Below are 21,625 nucleotides of genomic sequence, written 5' to 3'. Positions count from 1 at the left end.
CAAGCTTGTGGAGCCCCTGCATGTCCGCGGGACAGACGGTCAGCAGAGTCTCACTGAGAGTAGTGTGGCTCTCACTTAAATACCTTCTCCAGGAACAAAAGGCAGTACACAGATGTTTCACACCTTAAGATTCACCACTCCCTGGAAGAGACAAAAGACTCTTCCTGTGGAGTTGTCTGCTTCCCCCAACTTCCTAACTAGACCCCCACCATTTGTCTTACAGTATGGGTGTCAGACATGTTAAAATCCAGTGGCACCAAGGCATAATACAATAAAATAATGTGATTAGTACATCAGTAAAAGAAATTCCTATACAAGCTCTACGTGGAAACTTGTTAACATCCAACTAACTATGGAAAATAAGTGTCTGAAAGAATTTGATCGGGACTGTATTAACACTAGATTTACTATCCTGCGCAAATTTGCGTAACTTCCCTAAACCCAACACCCCCTAGAATTACTGGCTTTTTTATTTTCTGGTGCAAGTCCCGAGGTGTTAAGCACCCCTGCTGAGATTTTCACAGGTCGTCAGCTTGTTTCTCCTACAGCTTTTGTTGTGCAAACCACCCATTGTCCTTGAGGCCTGGCACATTTGCATTTGCTCACTCAGAGTTGCTCAGATCCAAGGCAGGCCAAACCTCTGTGTTACAACTTTCAGGAATGCCTGGTAGAAATGCTTCAACTTACTCATGAGATTTTGACCACATTTTTTGCGGAAGTCACAACTATACTGAATGCACGACCGTTGTTGCCAGCTGCAAGAATGCTTGGTAGGGAACAGCTGTTCCCTACCAAGGTTCGCTTCAAAGTTTGAAACACTTTGAAATAAAACAGACTTGTGTACCCATATATTGTGAATGTCTGTCTTTTGTATGTAGGTTGTAAGACAGAGGTTTGGCCTGCCTTGGATCTAAGTAAGCAAATGCCAATGTTGCACAAACACAAACACACACACACACACACACACACACACACACACAGCAAATCTGCATTTATTTGTCCCACAAGTGGAAAATCTGCATTGTCATTGCAAAAAAGTGGACAGAGCACAGTATAGAAAGTGCACTATACAAACAATCTGGAAACATAAATATGGACACGTGTATTAAAAAATATTGGTGTATGTATACACACACACACACACACACATATATATATATATATATATATATATATATATATATATATATATATATATATATATATATATATATATATATATATATATATATATATATATATATATATATATGATATAGATGTGTCTGTGTGTATAACTAGACTTTATGCATATTATATAACGTGTGGCTATATAAATATATGTACAACTCTATGTATATATGTTTATGGCCAGGCATCCAATGTAGTGACAAGGATTGACAAGATCTAATATTGCATATGAGAAATATTGCACATAGAAACTACCATGGGGTATAGTACGCTGCAGGTAAGGAAGGAAAGTAGCCTTGCAGGGAAGGAAAAACTTGAATCTCTCATGGTTAGGGGTTGGGGGAGGGTGTGTTTGCACAACAAAAGCAGGAGAACAATGGAGCTGACGACCTGTGAAAATCTCAGCGGGGTACCAAGAGGTGTTAAGGTCGGGGGGAATTTACGCAAATTTGCGCAGGCCAGTAAATCTAGTAGTAGGGACTTGCACCAGGGAAAAAAGGCTCAGTAATTCTAGTGTTAAAAAGCTCAAAAAACCCCAACTGTAAAAGGGTTTAGCAATGGAAAAATGAACGTTGTTATCTGCCATTGGCTCAATCATTTGGGCTGTCAAAGTTGTAAATTGTGTGTTTGTGGTATCTCTCCTGTCAGATAGTGTGCTGTACAAATTAACATTAATTGAGTGCAACATCTTATGTCCACTTGTTGGAGTTCATAACATTTTTTTAAACTGCTTGTGTGCGTGTGTTTGTGAGCGTGTGCGAGCCTGCCCTATTGTGTAAGTCTTTTCCCGCTCTCTCTTCTGTTCTCGGCATTTGCCGTTTTGTTTGTTTGCATTGATTTCGACATTATGATCTCTTGTTGTTGACCTTTTGACAAGTAGCAAATATTTGTGTTTCAGACTTTTATTTACTAACTTGGGTCCTCATCTTTCATCAGTCACAATGTAGAAGTAGTGAAAAAACATGAACAAAAAATGAATGTTGCAGCAGAAATCAAGACTCAGACAAGCCAACATTATTCGAGTCACCAATTACTATGTAATATGAGTCTCAGAGTGATACCCACTGTAGTCTTCTGATGCGCCTATGCATCATAAACTTTATCTGCCTTGAGAACCATAATGGTTTTCCCCCGATCACATGTTTGCTTTTGTTTCCAGAACCCCTGGTTTTGTATATGCTATTTTATTAAGCATGTATTTGAATTTGCATGTGATTATGATTTGCCGAGAGACTAGAAATACGGTGGGAAAATGAAATGTATTAAGATCACTTTGTGGATCATAATGCACAGGTTCAGCAAGTGATGTCAACTTACTTAGAGCGAGTTTTGAGGTGTGAGAGATTTGTGATGTTTAGCGTGTTTGGAGTGTGTAGTTAATGTGTTGTCTTGTGTAGTGTTGTGGATAGTTTTGTGTTGTGTGTCAGGACAATGAGGCGACTGCTGTCTCCAGGTAGAAACAGGAGTGATACACCTGCTGCTGTCAGACCTGCAGGTATCAGGCTGTGATGTTCTCCTTTATAGTGGACAGAAATATTTGGAGTGGCACAAATAATTTGTGTGGAATCTTATTGAATGCAGAACAGCTGATTGTTCTGTAAATAGTTTTAAATTGTTATTTTAAAAAAGAGGGCAAAAGGTAAATTGATGGAAATAACTTTGTTGTTTGCAAAACCTGTGCAGAGGATTTTGAAATTGACAATTTATATTTGCATTTAAAGCTCTGAAATATGATTCAGTAAACATGTTTGTGGTTGTTACAGTAAAATATAACTTTTTCTACTCTGATTTTATGTTTTTTGTCTGATTTTACATGAATTGTGTTAATACAGTATGTCAAAATGAAAACATAACTGTAAATTCAGACACGGGAGGTTGTGCTGAAAAGGATGATACCAAACAAGGCAAATAAACAGTCTTTAAAGGTAAAATGTGGAGGAAACATCAAAGGTTGTTAGAAATGGCCAATTATACCCTGAACCCCAGATGGTTAAACATTTTTTTAAAAGTAATGTAATAGTTACTCTTCAGGTAATTAATTACTTTTAGCATATTGTAACTCAGTTACTTAGAAGTAACTAGTAACTATAATTAAATACTTTTTCAAAGTAACTTGCCCAACATTGGTCATTTTAATCTTTTTGGCCAGGGTGAAGGGAGTTTCTGCCATCAAACAAGAAGACAGCTGGATGTAACTACGACGGTGTTTGCTGCTTTTCAGTCTCGTTAATACCGTCTATGTCAGAACCAGTGCCATTAACCGGTACCCACACTGCAAAAAACAATTTTCAAGAAAGTAAAAAAAAACCTGGTTTATAGACATTTTTTCTTATTTTTTGTCTAAAAAGAAAATATATTGTTAACAATCAAGTGTTGCACAAGAAAATAAATCGTATTCTAGGAAAATATGTTTAACTTTTCCTTAAAAGGATATTTAAGCTCATCTTTACTTGCCAGTTACAAGGTATAAAAATGTTTGGTTGAAATTCCAGAATAAAAATAAGATTATTTTTCTCATTTCAAGAGTAAGGCCACTTAAACAGCTGCTCAGTTTAAGAAATGTATTTATTGACACTAAAGTGTAATATAATTGCTCTCAAGTGTAACCCACAGTAAAATCTGTTTTAATCAGAATCAGAATACTTTATTGATCCCTAGGGGAAATTATTTTTTTGTTACAGTGCTCCATAATAAAGACATTAGCTTAGAGCCGTAGTGTTGTCGTGCACTGAACAGAACAGAATTGGTGAGTTTAAACTGAATCATTCTGCATTGAAGCTTCCACTGGTCGGGTAGGAAGTTATCAAAGACAACACTTTGTCCCCATTTTCCAAATACACTGATTTCCACAATCATACACAACATTCCCCCCTTAATGGACAATAGCGCTTGGACATCTCTCATGTGCATTCAGATCAAACTCATGAACTTTCTCCTCTTCAGTGTGGATCAGTGTTTTTGATCTTAACATGAGTTATTTATGGGTAACTTTTTTTTGAGAATCTATATTGCTGGTATAAGCCAGAAGAATTTGCTTAGTTGTCTATGTGTACTGGGTTTTTGATTAATTGAATAGCTGCAGCAGGAGTGATTATTAAGTTTTCCTTTTCTTTTCTTGTTATTTTTCTTTGGTTTCGGTTAAATACATGGTACCTGCAAAAGCATTTTGTGTTGTGTTGTATTTATTAATTACTGCCCATTAACTCCAGTAGCATTCCTAAATCTTCTGATTAATAATAACCTGATATTTCAAGAGTGACTTAACAACAGATAAAGAACTGGCCTGTCTAATCTCTAAAGGAGTTTTGGAGCTGCTACACCAAAAGCACGATCTCCTCTAAGTTTACGCCCAGTCCTGGGTACATTCAGGAGCAGCTGATCAGCTGACCTGAGAGAGCGGGTGGGTGTATAAGGATATAGCAGTTCAGAGAGATAAGATGGGGCTAGGCCATGGACAGCTTTAAAAGCAAATAAAAGAATTTTAAAATGAATCCTAAAAGAAGTGGGCAGCCAGTGAAGTGAAACTAAAACAGGTGAAATGTGCTCAAACTTTCGAGTGCCAGTTAAAAGATGAGCTGCGGCATTTTGCACCCTCTGTAGATGACTAATATATTATGCGCTGACCCCAATATAAAGTGCATTACATTAATCCAGCCAAGTACTAACAAAGGCGTGGATCACTGTCTCAAAGTGCTACCGTGAAAGAATTGGCTTTATTTTTGCCAGCTGCCTGAGGTGAAAGAAGCTAGACCAGGGGTCGGCAACCCTAGGCACGCGTGCCACCGTTGGCACGCGAAGGGTTAACTGATGGCACGCACGACCATAGCTGGACTGGACATCGGGCATACCTGACATTTGCTCGGTGGCCCGATGATTTTTTTTAATTTTTTTATTTATTTATTTTTTTGGTGGTGGATTGGCCAGATGCTGGTCGGTCTGTAAAAATAACTCAGTTGTTTGGTGGTGGCTATGGCAGAGCTTCCACAGATTCAGTAAAATTAACAAGTGGTGGAGGCCAGCAGGTGGATGAGGGAAGGGGAGGCAGAAGGAGGAGAGACCGAGGCAGCCGCCGGTCGGAGCGTCAGGTGAACTGAACTTCAAGTAAGAAGTTATGACCTGCAGTCTATCTGGGTCAGATATAAACCAAGTTTAGGTGGAGTTTATTTTCATTGTGCTGACTTTTTACAGTCAGTTACAATAACTCGTACTGCGTACTAGCTAGCATGACGGAATTTATATACTGCTGGGCGGGTGCTATGATTTTATTGATAGTGAACTTTATTTTATTCATAAGGTTAGTTAGTAGAGTTGCCAACTGTCCCATACAAACGGAATCGTCCCGCATTCGGAGAAATTATTACGCGTTTCGTGTTGAGCTGAGAAGGAACACAGTTTGTCCCGTACTTCAGCCAGGATGGAAAAAGACACAAAGCTGGAGTTATTCTGTGTCTTTGCTGCACAGCTGCCTCTTCTCTCATTCTCTCCCCCTCCCTCTCCTTTTTCTACTTCAATCACGAAACTGATCAATGATCAGCTGATCGGCTTTTCTCTCTTGTTTATTTATCGCCCACTTTGCGCCAGAAAGAGGAAACCGCCGGATGTCGCGCTAAACAACAGCAGCACGTTTAAGCTTGGTCAGCTGTTGTTAGAATTTATTTAATATTAATTTCTAGTATCAGCTGATGTTTGCTGGAGCCACAGCCCTAAAGCTGCTGGTCATGATATGGGTTTGTATATCTGGTGAGAGGGAAAAATGAAGATGAAACCAGGAGATGTCCTTACTGAATCATCAGAGCTGAACAGGTGATGGAGAAACAGGTTTACCTTTTAGGTGACATGAATGAGTTGAAGGGAAGTTATGAACTTTCTCAGAGACAAATAACACCAGGATCCTTTTCTACGTAGCTGACAGCTGGTAACTGTGCAGGGGCGGGTCTAGCAAAGTTTTGCCAGGGGGCCAGGTAGAGCATTAACAGGGAAAAAGGGGGGCACAAAGAAATACTTTCTTATTCTCATTTAAAATGTCTGGCTGTTATTAAATAATTATCTGAAGCTTACAACCAAAGTTTTTATCTGACGTAAAATGAATAGAAATCATACATTTACCAACAAGACAGTGTACATCACTTTCACAACAGTGTTTGTTTTCATTCAAAGGCTTTATGGCTTTAATATCTGGGGGGGGCGGTCTTTAGTCAAAATGCATCCATAGACTCGAGACACAATGCATTTTTGGGACTTTCAGGTGTATGGACCAATGTTTTATTTTCTGATCAAACCAGAAATCTTTAATGAGCAGCTAGATTTGTCTCACATTAACTGGCTGAGTTAATGCCAGTTAATGCGACATCGAAGCAGCTGGAATCCATAGCTCTGCGTGTTCATGGCGCTTGCATTTTCACCTGCTGGACATCACTACCTGACAAGTTTAACTGTCTTCAGAACATTGCTGAGGCCTTATTGACAGTATTTGGCTCTACATATCTGTGTGAGCAGATTTTCTCTCACGAGTGTCCTCAGGTAGCCGTCTGAATGCTGGACACTCGGAGACCTGTGTGTCTGAGTGGGAGACCAGAGATCACATTAACATGTGTATCTCTGTATTAACAAACATGCCATATTGGCCCAGTTTATTTTACTTATCATTGTTGTGAGGAGACCATAAATAGCATTTGTATTTTCTGTTGTACAGTTCATTTGCTGTTATGGAGTTCTTGTTATGAATAAAAAGTGTCTTCTTTTGTTTCAAAAAAGCTGATAACTATTCGCCGATAGCTGCCAACATCTGCGAACAAATATAATTCTAGAAAGTGGTTCTATATAGTGTGTAACTGTTAATATAGAGCGTTATTAAATTTATTGCTAATGCAATCATATGGCACACTGACTTCTGAGGAAATTTTAAATGGCACTCGCCATCAGAAAGGTTGCCTACCCCTGAGCTAGACTGTCTTAATTTGATTATTAAACTTCAGATCACAGTCCACTTTGACCCCCAGGTTTGTGACAGTTGGCTTAACATACTGGGCCAGGGAATCTACATACACATTGGGGGTCTCAGTGGGGCTACCAAAAACCATCACCTCTGTCTTTTTATCATTAAGTTTTAAAAAGTTAACAGACATCCAAGCCTTAATGTCATCAAGACACTAAAGTAATGGCTGTGTAAGGTATCTGCCTTTTTTTGACAGTCATCAGCATAAACGTGGAAAGCAATGTCGTGCTTTCTCAGTACAGAACCAAGAGGAAGCAGATATGAAGAGAAGAGGAGGGGGCCTAGAACTGAGCCCTGTGGGACACCACACAAGAGAGGAGCGGAGGACAACACATAGTCACCGAGACTGACACAAAAAGGTAGCCCCACCAAGTAGGACCTGAACCACTCCAGTACTGTGCCCCTAATGCCCACCCAGTGCTCCAAACGAGATAATAAAATGGCATAATCCACTGTATCAAACGCAGCTGTCAAATATAAAAACACAAGAACAACACAGTCCCCAGCATCAGTCGCTAAAAATATGTCATTAAAAACTTTTAAAAGGGCTGATTCAGTGCTATGAAAGGGTTTAAAACCAGATTGGAAAACCTCTAACACATTTTGCTTTTCCAGGAAGGCCATTATTTGGCTGTAAACCACCTTTTCAAGAATTTTGGAAACAAAAGGTAGTTTGGAGATAGGCCTGTAATTTGCAAGAACCGTAGGATCAAGAGCAGGTTTTTTAATCAGGGGTTTGACTACTGCATGTTTAAAATCTTTAAGGACAACACCTGACATCAGAATATGGTTTACCAGCTCAAGAACCAAAGGACCAATTGTAGGTAACACCTCTTTTAAAAGTCGAGGAGGGACAGCATCATTTCGAGACCCTGCAGACTTAAGATGACGAACAGTCTCCTTTAAATAGGACAGAGTCACAGGCTCAAACCTGTCAAAGACAGCAGAGCAGGAAACAGAGACTGAGAGGTCATAAGCACAAGGATTTGAGCCCTTGTGGAGGAGACCTTCTAAATAAAAAAGTGTAAAAACAGGCTTCTGATGAGGGCTCGATACAGTCAGTATATGGTGCACTAAGAACAAAGTTAATAGTTTTAAATAAAACACATGGGTTGTGGCAGTGTGACAAAATAATGTCAGATAAGTGTTTTCTTTTGGCATCTTTTGATATTGACGCCAACAGTCCTTCAGCATCTGGAATGACACTTGTAGTTTGTCCTTTTTCCACTCGCGCTCAGCTCGACGGCAGTGTTGTTCAGCCAGGGCTTAGATTTAGTTTTAGGCAGTCTGGTTTTTAATGGAGCCACAGTGTCCAAAGCAGTCCGACAGGTGGAATAAAACCATGAGCTTAGTTCCTCAGTCTGGCTGCATAAAAAATCCGTGATCTTACAGATCTGGTCAAAGACTGTTGAAAAGTGTTCAGCAGTGGAGGAGTTAAAAACACGACAGCGCTGAGCAGCAGCGCGAGGTTTAACTGAGGCACAGGCAAGAGGAACTTCAACCATCACAGGACTGTGGTCAGAAAACACAGCATCACAAATCTCTATGTTAAAAACAGAAAAGGCATGAAATAAAACAATATCAAGTGTGTGTCCACGTTCATGTGTGGGACCTGTCACACATTGCATCAGATTAAACGAATCAATAAGGTTTAAAAAGCCCTTCGCCATGGGCATATCAGGACAACACAAATCAATGCTACTCCATCTGCAAACTCGCTTGGACAAGCTGCTGAAATCCACCACCAGGATGGCAGTGATGAAGAATGTAAGTATAATATAATACACCCTCTTAATACACCCTGAGTGTATATGTGGTTTGGAGGATACTTTTTTGTTTTCTTAAAAATTCAGCTAACAATGGAATCCAACTACTTCACTGTTTATCTTGCAAACTTTGCATTCCATTTAATAGTGACAACTTGACAGGACGAATGAACAATTTGAGGATAGGTGGTTTGTTAATTTGTTTATCTAATTTACAGATATATTTTGGCATTTTTGTTTTATTGTTTTACAACCAATAACAGATATATAAAGCCTTACCGTGGCAATAAATGATTTACACTCCAAGAAATATACAAGACCAAAAAACCAAACAAAGCTGCTGTTACCCACCTGCTGAACCTGGAGTTTGAGTCTAGAAGACAATTCATTAACTCCGATGCTATAAAGGAGCAGGACAGAGCAATGAAGATACTAGAGGCATATCCTTGTTTCAGAAAACTGGATCATGTAAGCAGCACTTATTTCTTTTACACATCCTGTTATTCCTTTGGGGACGTTTTGATATGATTTTCAAATTTCTTAAATACTGGCCCTCATGTTTAAATTGTTATCACTTATTGTCAAGACCAGATACAGAATTCAATTCAATTCAATTTTATTTATATAGCGCCAAATCACAACAAAAGTCGCCTCAAGGCGCTTTATATTGTACAGTAGATCGCACAATAATAAATACAGAGAAAAACCCAACAATCATATCATATGACCCCCTATGAGCAAGCACTTTGGCAACAGTGGGAAGGAAAAACTCCCTTTTAACAGGAAGAAACCTCCGGCAGAACCAGGCTCAGGGAGGGGCGGCCATCTGCTGCGACCGGTTGGGGTGAAAGAAGGAAAACAGGATGAAAGACATGCTGTGGAAGAGAGACAGAGATTAATAACAGATATGATTCGATGCAGAGAGGTCTATTAACACATAGTGAGTGAGAAGGTGACTGGAAAGGAAAAACTCAATGCATCATGGGAATCCCCGGCAGCCTACGTCTATTGCAGCATAACTAAGGGAGGATTCAGGGTCACCTGGTCCAGCCCTAACTATATGCTTTAGCAAAAAGGAAAGTTTTAAGCCTAATCTTAAAAGTAGAGATAGTGTCTGTCTCCTGAATCCAAACTGGAAGCTGGTTCCACAGAAGAGGGGCCTGAAAACTGAAGGCTCTGCCTCCCATTCTACTTTTAAATACTCTAGGGACAACAAGTAGGCCTGCAGAGCGAGAGCGAAGTGCTCTAATAGGCTGATATGGTACTACAAGGTCATTAAGGTAAGATGGGGCCTGATTATTTAAGACCTTGTAAGTGAAGAGCAGGATTTTGAATTCGATTCTGGATTTAACAGGAAGCCAATGAAGGGAAGCCAAAACAGGAGAAATATGCTCTCTCTTCCTAGTCCCTGTCAGGACTCTTGCTGCAGCATTTTGGATTAGCTGAAGACTTTTCAGCGAGTTTTTAGGACATCCTGATAATAAAGAATTACAGTAGTCCAGCCTGGAAGTAATGAAGGCATGAACTAGTTTTTCAGCATCACTCTGAGACAGGATCTTTCTAATTTTAGAGATGTTGCGCAAATAGAAGAAAGCAGTCTTACATATTTGTTTAATATGTGCCTTGAAGGACATGTCCTGGTCAAAAATGACTCCAAGGTTCCTCACAGCATTACTGGAGGCCAAGGTAATGCCATCCAGAGTAAGGATCTGCTTAGATACCATATTTCTAAGATTTTCAGGGCCGAGTACAATAACCTCAGTTTTATCTGAATTAAGAAGCAGGAAGTTAGCGGCCATCCAGGTCTTTATGTCTTTAAGACATTCCTGCAGTTTAACTAATTGGTCTGTGTTACCTGGCTTCATGGATAGATAGAGCTGCGTGTCATCTGCATAGCAGTGAAAATTTATGCTATGTCTTCTAATGATGCTGCCTAGGGGAAGCATGTATAATGTAAACAGAACTGGTCCTAGCACTGAACCCTGAGGAACACCATAATAGACCTTAGTGTGTGAAGAGGACTCTTCATTTACTTGAACAAATTGGAGTCTATTAGATAGATATGATACAAACCACTGCAGCGCAGTACCTGTAATACCTACAGCATGTTCCAAACGCTCTAATAGGATTTTATGATCAACAGTATCGAACGCAGCACTAAGGTCTAGCAGGACAAGCACAGAGATGAGTCCACTGTCAGAGGCCATAAGAAGATCATTTGTAACCTTCACTAAAGCTGTTTCTGTGCTGTGATGAGCTCTGAAACCTGACTGAAACTCTTCAAATAAGCCATTCCTCTGCAGATGATCTGTTAGCTGTTTGACAACTACTCTTTCAAGGATTTTTGATATGAAAGGAAGGTTGGAGATTGGCCTATAATTAGCTAAGACAGCTGGGTCTAGAGATGGCTTTTTAAGTAAAGGTTTAACTACAGCCAGCTTGAAGGCCTGTGGTACATAGCCGATTATTAGAGATAAGTTGATCATATTTAAGATTGAAGAATTAATTAATGGCAGGACTTCTTTGAGCAGTTTTGTAGGAATGGGGTCTAAAAGACACGTTGATGGTTTGGAGGAAGTAATTATTGACGTTAACTCGGAAAGATCAATTGGAGAAAAAGAGTCTAACTTAACATCAATGGTACTAAAAGTAGCTGTAGATAATATTACATCTGTGGGATGATTATTGGTAATTTTTTCTCTAATGATAAAAATTTTATTTCTGAAGAAGTTCATGAAGTCATTACTAGTTAACGTTAAAGGGATGGTTGGCTCAGTAAAGCTCTGACTTTTTGTCAGCCTGGCTACAATACTAGACAGATCTATCTTAGTTGGGTTTCTGTATGTATTTTTCAGGTCCTTGATGAGCTGCGGAGAATTATTCAACCATCCAACTGGAAATGCATTCTGAGATGAAGGATAGATGGGAAATCTTCTACTCGAAGGTGCAGTTTTATGGTGTTATGAAGAAAGTTATGAAGCCGCTAAAAACTTTGGATGGAGGTAATGCTACAGTATCTTGATTTGTCTACCTTTATGCTTTGCAGATTACATTATTTGCAATGCTTAATGGTGTTGCCCCATCTTTTTTTTCTTTTTTCCAAACCAGTGGAATATGCAGCAGCTGTGTTCAGAGCCCTTCCCATGCTTTTCCCTTCCAGCACAGTACCACCTAAGAAGCTGGGCATCTGTAGTGAGGCTTTTTTCCATGTCCTAAAGGTAAGGCTACAATATTCTATGTGTATATGTTGTTGTATTTTGCAGTTACTCATGCTTTCATTTTATACATTTTACTGTGGAGTCGGTCAAATATTCTTAAAGTTCAGATCCCTATAACATGTGGAGCTTCTCGGATGAGAGGTGAAATGTCTTCAAGCAACCTAAAAAAGTCAAGACGCTTTTCTTTCCAAGCTCCTTAGACGGCAGACTATTATGCCACTTTTTTGCTGGTCCAGCCAACAAGAGATCAAACTGAGCTGTACAGAACCAATCTACTAATGTAAGTTGACGCCACTTGCTTAACCTGTGCATTATGATCCACAAAGTGATCTTAATACATTTCATTTTGCCACTGTATTATCAGTCTCATAAGCACATGAAATTCAATTAGATGTTCAATAAAATTGCAAGACCACAGTGGGTACCACTCTGAGGCTCACATTGCATAGTAAGTGGTCACTAGAAACATGTTGGCTTGTCTGAGTTTTGATATCTGCTGCAACATTCATTTTTTGTTCACGTTTTTCACTACTTTCACATTGTGAATGATGATGATGTGATTGATGAAAGATGAGGACCCAAGTAAGTAAATAAAAGTCTGAAACCCTTTGCTACTTGGCAAATGGTCAACAACAAGAGATCAAAATGACAAAATCAATGCAAACAAACAAAATGGCAAATGCCGGGAACAGAAGAGAGAGCGGGAAAAGGCTTACACAATAGTTCAAAGATCAGACGCACACACGCACACCCACACATACAAATGAGCAAGCACAATGCAGTTTAAAAAACTGCATTGTGCTTATGCCCAACTGCAATATCTTATGCCCAACAAGTGGGCATAAGATATTGCACTCAATTAATGTAGCTATCAACCCAGTTTAATGTTAATTTGTAAAGCACACTATCTGACAGGAGACAGACCAGAAACACTCAACTGCATTTACCACTCTTACCACACAAATGTTGCATATGCGCATCATAATCTGTAATTGGTGCGCCAATGGCAGATAACGAGGTTAAATTTTCCACTGCTAAACCCTTTTACTGTTGGGGTTTTTCTGAGCTATTTAATACAGTCCTGATTAGGGATGGGTATTTATAAGATTTTCACGATTCCGATTCCATTTTCGATTCTCTTATCGATTCGTTTTAAAAAAAGGAGAACACTTGGGTCGATTAGCTTAGAACTTTGTTTTATATCTTCTCTTTGAAAAAGATAGAAATTTAGGAGTAACATGGCCTTACAAACCCAACAGTGAGATCTTAAGAGATCCACAGCCTACGGCTCTTCAATGGGGTGTCACCGGGTCCCCAGGAAAAAAAATTGTAAATGTAAAATAATAAAATAAATATTCTTCTGTAACAGTAACAAAGTATAACATAAATTATTCTGTAGCAATTACACAAGAATATCCAGTAATGTCCCTGCCTACAATTAAACACATTCACTTACCGGAAATCGGGGGCATCTGCTGTGGCAAATGGGTGCAAGCCTTTTACCACAAACTTAGCCACTGCTCGGTGACATTCGTCTATCCTGGCCTGAAAGGAGACGCTACCGGTAGACTGCAGCGAGAACTGCCAGCATCTGAGCCAGCCAGACTCTGTCTGTTGATTTCTGCTTTGTCGGGGTTTACAGTTTTTTTGGTGGTGTGGTCCTAAATTTTTGATCAGCTGTAAAACAGCCTGTTGCAGTTTGTTTTCAGTAAATTGCATGATCAAGTAAGGTTTTGTCTCACTGTCATTTCTTAGTGTTACATGTTGAAGCTCAACTTGGAACCTTGTTGAGATCCAACCATTCAAAGTATGATTTTTTGCCATTTTTCAAGCAGTCAAACCTTTGATCAGGACTGTATGTGTAAAGGGTAACTTCAGACAACCGTCACCAGTAAACATTGTTCATAACTGGATGCACAAGTACAACATTGAACTCTAACGTCCAGAAACACGGCTGCCTTTAAGCCTTTAAGTTTATGTAACATATTTCTCGGTCCATTAGGCGCACTGGATTCTCTGGCAGTTGCTCTATTCACTGAAGTTTGGTCTGTTTCAATTCAATTCATTAAAACTTTATTGATCCTGAAGGTTGACCCTGAGGGAAATTGGGTTAAGGCTGCCGACCTTTGCCAGCACCGTCTTACCCATCCAACTATACATACATTACACAAACATCACATAGGGAAGACCGGTCAGAGGAGTATAACATGAAAAAAACCCTACATGAGGAAAGATAAGGAGAAAAAATAACTACCCCCAGACTGAGCTCCAACAGGGAGATCAGTTTGAGAACAGAAAAAAACCACCTCAGCACATAGCACATGAAAAAAAAACTCTTAATACACCAAAGAAACACATGAGAAGCAACAGGGGTGGGTAAAGGGTAAGAGACAGCCGATTTAGACAGTACATCCGGGCCTGCAGCCTATGCGCTGGTCTCCATGATCCACCGTCAGCATCGGAAGGGAATAAGCGTCGAAGGCGTTTGGAAAGGGAGGGGGGATGATTGTGTGCATATCAGTGTATATGTTTGTGTGTGCGTGTCCAGAGTTCAGCTGAGACAGTATCCTTCGCCCTGCTAGGCTAAGTAAAGAGTCTTCCAGCCAACCCAGGTGGCCTTGTATGGAATGGGAAAAACAGTCACAACACAGTCGTTATCAGGGTGTTTGTGTTCGGCTGCGGTCTTGCGACCGCAGCTGGCGCCAAGAGGGTATCCGCATGAAGTGACGGTGCTTTTTACTTTAGTGCGAACAACTCATATGATTTTCAAAGCTGTTCTACAGTCCAACACTGGTCTCTCAATCTCCCGTTGGAGAGCTGCGAGCTTCGCCATACTTGCGTTCTGTGATGTTGTCATTCTTGTGCTCAAGGAGCCGATTCTGAGAACTCACAACAGTGTGCCTCCCCGAGATGTCTTCCAATTTGCGCTCAGAGATGTTATTCCGAGCGAGCCCTTCCGAGATGTAATCCAGTTTGCACTCAGAGGTCTTATTCTGAGTATTCACGGCAGCCATAAGCTTCTCCAAGATCTTATCCGTGCTGCACTCAATGAGCCCATTTTGAGAAACTCACGTCTCTTCCCATCGTTTCAATCCCAGCGGGCAGCCTTGTGGAGGTTTGAGCAGCTGGTTCCGCTTCCTTTAATCTTCAATAAGCCAGGGCCAAGCCAGCTCCGATCAGCCAGAACCCTGTTATCATGGTTCCGAATAGGTAGATATCTTCAGCAGTCAGGCTCACCCAAGCCCAAAGAGAAAGGGGTGTCAATTGCATTCAGGGACCAGTTGATCCATAATTCTTCTTTTAGGTTTTAGAGAACAGATTGTGAGAGAGTGTTCCAGGGAAAAGTAATACAAACAAACACGAGACTAGACAAGGACACAAGAGGCTAAGCAGGGAAGCTAAGGGAGAGGAGAGGAGGAGAGGAGAAAAGTGTGACCGCCTTCGTCAAGAGCAAGAGCAAGAGTTTACAGCATCTGTCACGTTAACTTTTATTGAGTGGAAAAAGGTTAGCATTCATTCTTCAGCTTCACTGTGTTTATGTTATGCTAACATAGCTGTGTCACTAGCGATCGTCGACACAATATTTTTTATTGTCGTCACTGTAAAAATAATCATCATCAATGTTCCCTCTAAGCTGCGCACGTGTGCAATTGCGCACTGCTGGCACGGTCTCTGCGCACAAAAAAAATCTAACCTGAATTGAAATTAAAATTAAAACTTTAACAATTCTGTTTTGCAGTGTTAGTCAGTGAGTGACTGGCTGCTCCCATATGGGATTAGAACGATGCCACCTTATCCCATAGTCCAGCCAATGATGCGATTCGTATATACGCAGCTAATCAACGTGGTTGACAGGCTATGACAGCGTCCTTATGTGCTGACACCGGTGTTTTAGCTAGCAAAGCGGCGTGGCTGATGTGGAGTGAAGCCACGTTAATGACAACGTGTACAACCATTGGAGATGTGAGCAGGACAGACGGAACAACTGACGGAAAAAGTGTGGACATTGTACCAGTTTTTAAATTGTGTTGATAGGCCACGTAAAACCAGAGTTATGATAAAAAATATATACATTATTTGGTTTTCTTCCTGAATACTATCGTTGTTGATAGTTACTGCGGGATCTACTGTGGCATCTAGTTGTTAAGAAACGGGGGAAGTTTTAGGAGTGACGGCGGTGTTTTGAGATGTGAGAGATTTGAGAAGTTTAGAGCAAATCTTGTGTAGTTAGTGTGTAGTGTAGTCAATAGTTTTGTTGTGTGTGTCAGAACAATGAGGCGACTGCTGAATGTTACAGGTGGTACAGGAGTGATACATCTCCTGCTGTCAGGCCTGCAGGTATCAGGCTGTTGTTCTCCTTTATCTCATAGTGGACAGAAATTATTTTTGGAGTGGCACAAATAATTTGTGTGGCATCAGATTTGATGCAGAACAGCTGATTGTTCTGTAAATAGTTTGAAATGTTTATTTAAAAACGCCTCTGCTGCATTTTAGGTAAACAGCTGCTAAAAACTTTACTTACTTACTTTTTTGAAGAAGTAACTATATAATTAATTGCCCAACATTGGTCATTATTTACTGTATTTGGCAGACAGAGTTACAGGACTCTCTCCCAGACCACAGACTCAGACTCATAATACAAGTCAGAGCTTTATAAAAAAAAAAGAGAAAGTTGTGTTTTCAAAATTGGAGTTCAAGTTATTTTTTACTTCCAATAGTGTTAACATACTACACAGGTCATAAACAAGATTTTTTAAATTTTCATTGTAAGTGGGCTAAAGCAGTTAATTAAAAGTATTCTAACATAAACGTGAATGCTGTAATTTGATTAGTTTAATAAACCATGTAACTTGGATGGATTAGATGCTGGCGTGACCACAGTGCACACATCTGATGTCGCTCACAGTGGTCCAAGGGATCGCTCAGGCACATGAAAAATTAGAGGGAACATTGCTCATCATGTATGTCAAAAATGTGAACATTAATTGGGAAAGGTAATAAATGCAATGTGACAAAAGCCTAAACACACAAACTGTAGCATGTTATTGATCTGTACTTTCATCCACCTGTTGATTGGTCAGAGTCCAAAATAAACATATTGGTCTGCAGTTTCAGATATATAAACCAGCCACACATCAGACCTAGGCAGACTTAGCAACTTATACTAATGATGGTAAGTAACTTTTTACTTTACTGTAAATGTTGAACCAGGGGTTTGAAACTTTAACTTAAATATAACAATGCAAAAAAAGCAGATTTTTCACTTATTGCTGCAGATAATTTAATATTTCATTTCTAAGAAAATTTAGTTTTCACATTTTACTATAAGTTTGAGTTTCATGTTTCTTGTGCAGCTTCTGTGTTTAGGGTAAACAGTGGTGGCCAGCTGGTTAATGACTGCAATATAAACTGTTTGCAATAAAACATTTCTTTTTTATTAAAGCTGTCATTGCTGTTGCTGCTGGCTCTCTCCTCAGTCAGTCCTCAGGACATCGTGAAGAAGCCCTCAGAGGACAGACATGGTAAAATGTAACTGGCATTATGAATTTACAAAAGTGAATGAATGAAACAAGGAAGTGGGATTCACTTTTGTGATACTAACTCTAAAACTACTTTGAGATTAAATGCTCAGATAAACCCACTGTACACTATGTGCTCAGTAGCAATAAGCACTCATCAAACAGCTAAAGACCAGGATGCTGATCTCCTGCTTAAATCTGAATTACCTTATTTAAAAATGTCACCAAATAACCGGGGGGGGGGGAATAATTCTTTAAATCTATGGCCCACTTTATATTAAACATTTTAAAAAAGGAAAATAGTTTTCAGGTTTTGGAAACATGATTAGAAATATGTCAGATACAGTTTATCAGTCAGAAGAAATTCTAAAAAAAAAAAAAAAAAAAGGTGACCTTTAACATTAATTAGAAATACTAGGAGAGCATATCATACTCAAGTCAAACTTGTGTCAACCTTGTGAACATAAAAAAGAGCAAAAATCTGAAACCTCATGTTTCCTCACATGCATATGATGATTTTTTGTAAATGTTTTTGTTTACTTTCGTACAGTGACCTCTTTGAATCAAGATCAGGAGGACAAAATTCCTGAAATGACAGACATCTCAGCTAACACATCAGTATATCAAAAACTTCTGTTTCCTGCAAGGACAAAACAGAAAAGGCAGGCGTTTGAAAATAAGTATGTGAAATGGCAGACCTGGAATGGTTCTCTCCCTGATGGAGCAGTGGGCGCTTCCAACTACTTGGACCATGCTGTTTATGTCTGCAAATATGGATGCGAAGCTGGTTTCTACAGCAGTAGCTTGGGAGATTTTTGCCACTATCCGATTGATGGCAAAGAGCAACGTACAAGCTCATTTGATATTCTTGTGAATGAAAACAACTTTGAGAGCCTGGACTGGAAGGAAGGTTCCAATGGTTCAGTGTACGAATATGTATTTAAAACATGTTCTAGTGATGAGTTTTATATTGGAAAAACTTGGTTTTTTGGTCTAGGTAAAGTGCATCCTGGTCGTGGGTTATTTTATTTTCTTCTTAGAGGTACAGAACACAGTACTTCAGACTATGAGGTGCTGACCATCAATAGGGATATTGACAATGAGCTTATCTCTCATGTCACGTATAAAACTAATGATGCTAAAATCATCCGGTATCCTCCATCGATCATAAGGGTCGATCCCATTTCTAACAATAGATGCAATCCAGTGACAAAGACAGTTACTCTTTCAAAGACAGTTTTAGATGATAAATGGTGGGATTTGGGCGCTCTCCCTTTTTAGTTCCAGGAAGACTTTCCAGACAGGAATCCCTAACATAGTAAATGGAGCGATTGAGGTTAGCACAACTGACAGCATATTGGACTTTACAGGAGTGCCGACTAAAACAGAACCGGTAAACCACTCTGTTAAAGTTCAGGTCTCCATCCCACCAAACCACTTCTGCATTGTCAAAATGCTGGCTTACAAGTACGATGTAAACATGCCTTTCACTGCTCTTCTCTCCCGAATATACAGGAAGTTTAGGGTTAAAGAAGTACACATCTCAGGAACATACCACGGCCTCCAGGTTGGAGAGGTCCGTGCTGTGGTAGAAAGGTGTGCTCACCTAAGTTCTGCACAGCCTTGCCCATAAAAGACATAATAACACAGTTGTAATCGTAGATATATATAGATGTTCTTGGTACAGCTGAGATCTTGATTGAAGCATAGAGGTGATTGGGCCTTAGCTTTTGTAGTACATAATCTCTGAATAACTTGGCAATCGATGTTTGTACTTCAGAGTCTATACAGCCTTTCAAATCGCATCTTAAAACTCCCTTTTCAATGTTGCCTTTTAATTTAAGTACAGTTTAAATTCCCTCAGGTTGCTTTATGTTATGTATTTCATGTTAAATATATTGACATTCACTCATCTCATGTCTTAATTTTCTGTTGTCTCTTGTTCATAAGTAATTGTGAAGCACTTTGGTCAATTTTGTTGCTTTTAAATGTGCTATAGAAATAAAAATGATGCTTAATTGATTTATTAAACTGTAAAGTAAAACTTAATATTGCATGTTTAACCCAAAATGAAATAAAAATGTCCACGAAAAGTGTGTTTCCTGTCCTTCAACTTCTTTCATTATTCAAAATTTAAATAGATAAATAAAAAAAGTTTAGAGAAGCTGCTTCTGTTTTTGTAACTAAACTGATATAATAATATTGAGATGTTGATCACGTTTTAAACTTCAACAGTATTACCTACCAAAAGCATTTACCACAACTCTTCTGACTTTTTAATTGGAGATTATGTATTGGAATTTCAGGAGCAGGACCACTCCTCCAAACATGCTCCTTACAGTTGTCATCTATATAGGTTCCCCCAGTTCTGCAAGCTCGTTCTTGTTTACGTGCCCCACACTCCCTCTCTCCCTGTTCTCAATTCTTTAACTTCTTCCTTTCTATTTAGTACACGGGGATCTGCCAGGCCCGGGAGCCGTCGCCAGTCCCCTTCAAGACCTTCCCTAAACCGCAGCTCAATTCATGTCAAAGCATTCACTTTACCTACACAAACGCTGTCAGACTGTCACGATCCTGGGTTTTTTGACCCAGCATTTTGAGTTTATTTTGATGTTTATGGTATGCTTAAGATCTTTAGGTTATCTAAGTTCATTTGCTTATTAGTTTCCCCTTGTGTTTTCAACCCCTGTTAAGTCTCCCTTGCCCTTCATGTGTTTCATGTCTGTTTCTTATGTTGTCAAGTTCATGTAGTCATGTCTGCATTTCATTATGTTTCCTATTTTATTTTGTAAGAGGTCCTGTATTCCTGTGTTTTGTTTTACTCTATCCCTGTGGTGTTGTTATGTCCATGTTGTGTCTACTGTGCCTTTCTGTACCATGTTTCAGGTTCCTATGTTCTGTCTCCTCAGTTGCTGTTAAGTTTACATGTCTAGAGTTCAGTAAGTGTGTTTCCTGTTTTACTCTGAAGGTCTGCGTCTCATGTCAGTGATTCTAGTTTTGCTTCCCTTATCTCGTCCAGCCTGATTACTCACAGCTGTGCTCTCCTTCTGTGTCTCATTCCCTCTGTCACTACCCAATCCGTACAGAAATCACGATCGGTACCCCGCACGCGCTAAATGTGTCTACTTCCGGCCGAAGTGTTTTATGATAGTTATGTTTCCAATAATGAAACATTTCAATATAATGTAGACAAAAATGAAAAATAAAAATAGTTACGGATCAGGACTCCCCAATCCTTACTCCACACGTGCAAAGTCGGACTGTCCCGCGCATGTGCAGGGGTTTTCTTCTTCTTCTGTTCGTTTAATGGCAGTTTACTCCCCAGTGTACGAGGATACTGCCACCTGCTGACCGAGCAAATGAACACTATTGTAAACTCAATTAGCGTCATTACAAACGTGTGTTAAATTTGATTTAGTGATAGTCGTGTGTGTGCTTGTCTGTGTGAAGAGGATTGATTGGAATAGTGATGATGATGTCCGCTATCACTGTCAATTGTCAGTAAACAACAGTTCATCTGGCTGATGAATGTTCACATGACATATTACTAGGGATGGGTACCGGTGTCCGGTGCCATGTAGGCACCGGTTCTGGCATAAACGGTAGTAACCAGACCAAAAAGCAGCGCACATTTCGGTGCTTTTTTTTTTCCTGAGCCAATTCTAGCCAATCATTTTACGTACCTAGGCGGGCCCAGGTATGTACGTTCTTTTAGAGCAGAGCTACATATTAAAAATGCCCAAGGCAAAGCGGTCAAAAGGCGACGCATAACGTTTTTTTTAAAGCAGAGAAATGCACCGTGTTTGGTAGCTTGCTGCGAGACCTCACACCGAGCACATCTACTGTGGGTGTGGTGCCTGTTATCGGACCCGGAGTTAGCAACATCCCCCAAAAACCCGAAGAGGAGAGTCCTGGCCCCTAGCCCTGCCAGTGTAGCAGAAATGATGACGATGATGG

The 21,625-nt window shown here is 39.8% G+C and overlaps 1 protein-coding gene and 1 long non-coding RNA gene across 2 annotated transcripts; both read left to right on the top strand.

Moving 5' to 3' along the window:
- The first annotated feature begins 7,432 nt into the window (after positions 1–7,432).
- LOC120442993 lies at positions 7,433–12,138 on the top strand. The gene is made up of 3 exons (XR_005615045.1): positions 7,433–7,524; positions 11,787–11,933; positions 12,040–12,138. It is a non-coding gene; the product is annotated as an uncharacterized LOC120442993 (long non-coding RNA).
- Positions 12,139–15,613: 3,475 nt separating this feature from the next.
- LOC120442992 (natterin-3-like) lies at positions 15,614–19,755 on the top strand. The gene is made up of 4 exons (XM_039620494.1): positions 15,614–15,654; positions 17,259–17,322; positions 17,593–17,671; positions 18,219–19,755. Exons 2-4 carry the CDS (start codon positions 17,317–17,319, stop codon positions 18,947–18,949), a joined length of 816 nt encoding a protein of 271 aa, XP_039476428.1. The 5' UTR covers positions 15,614–15,654; positions 17,259–17,316; the 3' UTR covers positions 18,950–19,755.
- The last annotated feature ends 1,870 nt before the right edge of the window (positions 19,756–21,625 follow it).

The sequence above is a fragment of the Oreochromis aureus genome, linkage group 12, assembly GCF_013358895.1.
Source record: "Oreochromis aureus strain Israel breed Guangdong linkage group 12, ZZ_aureus, whole genome shotgun sequence".
Lineage (NCBI taxonomy): Eukaryota > Metazoa > Chordata > Actinopteri > Cichliformes > Cichlidae > Oreochromis > Oreochromis aureus.
Note: the sequence above shows the minus strand (reverse complement) of the source record. Positions and strands in the feature narration are given on the sequence as shown.

Coding starts and splice junctions, on each gene's coding strand:
- LOC120442992 (XM_039620494.1), top strand. Junction 17,672..18,218: donor GCCCTCAGAGGACAGACATG/GTAAAATGTAAC, acceptor ACTTTCGTACAG/TGACCTCTTTGAATCAAGAT.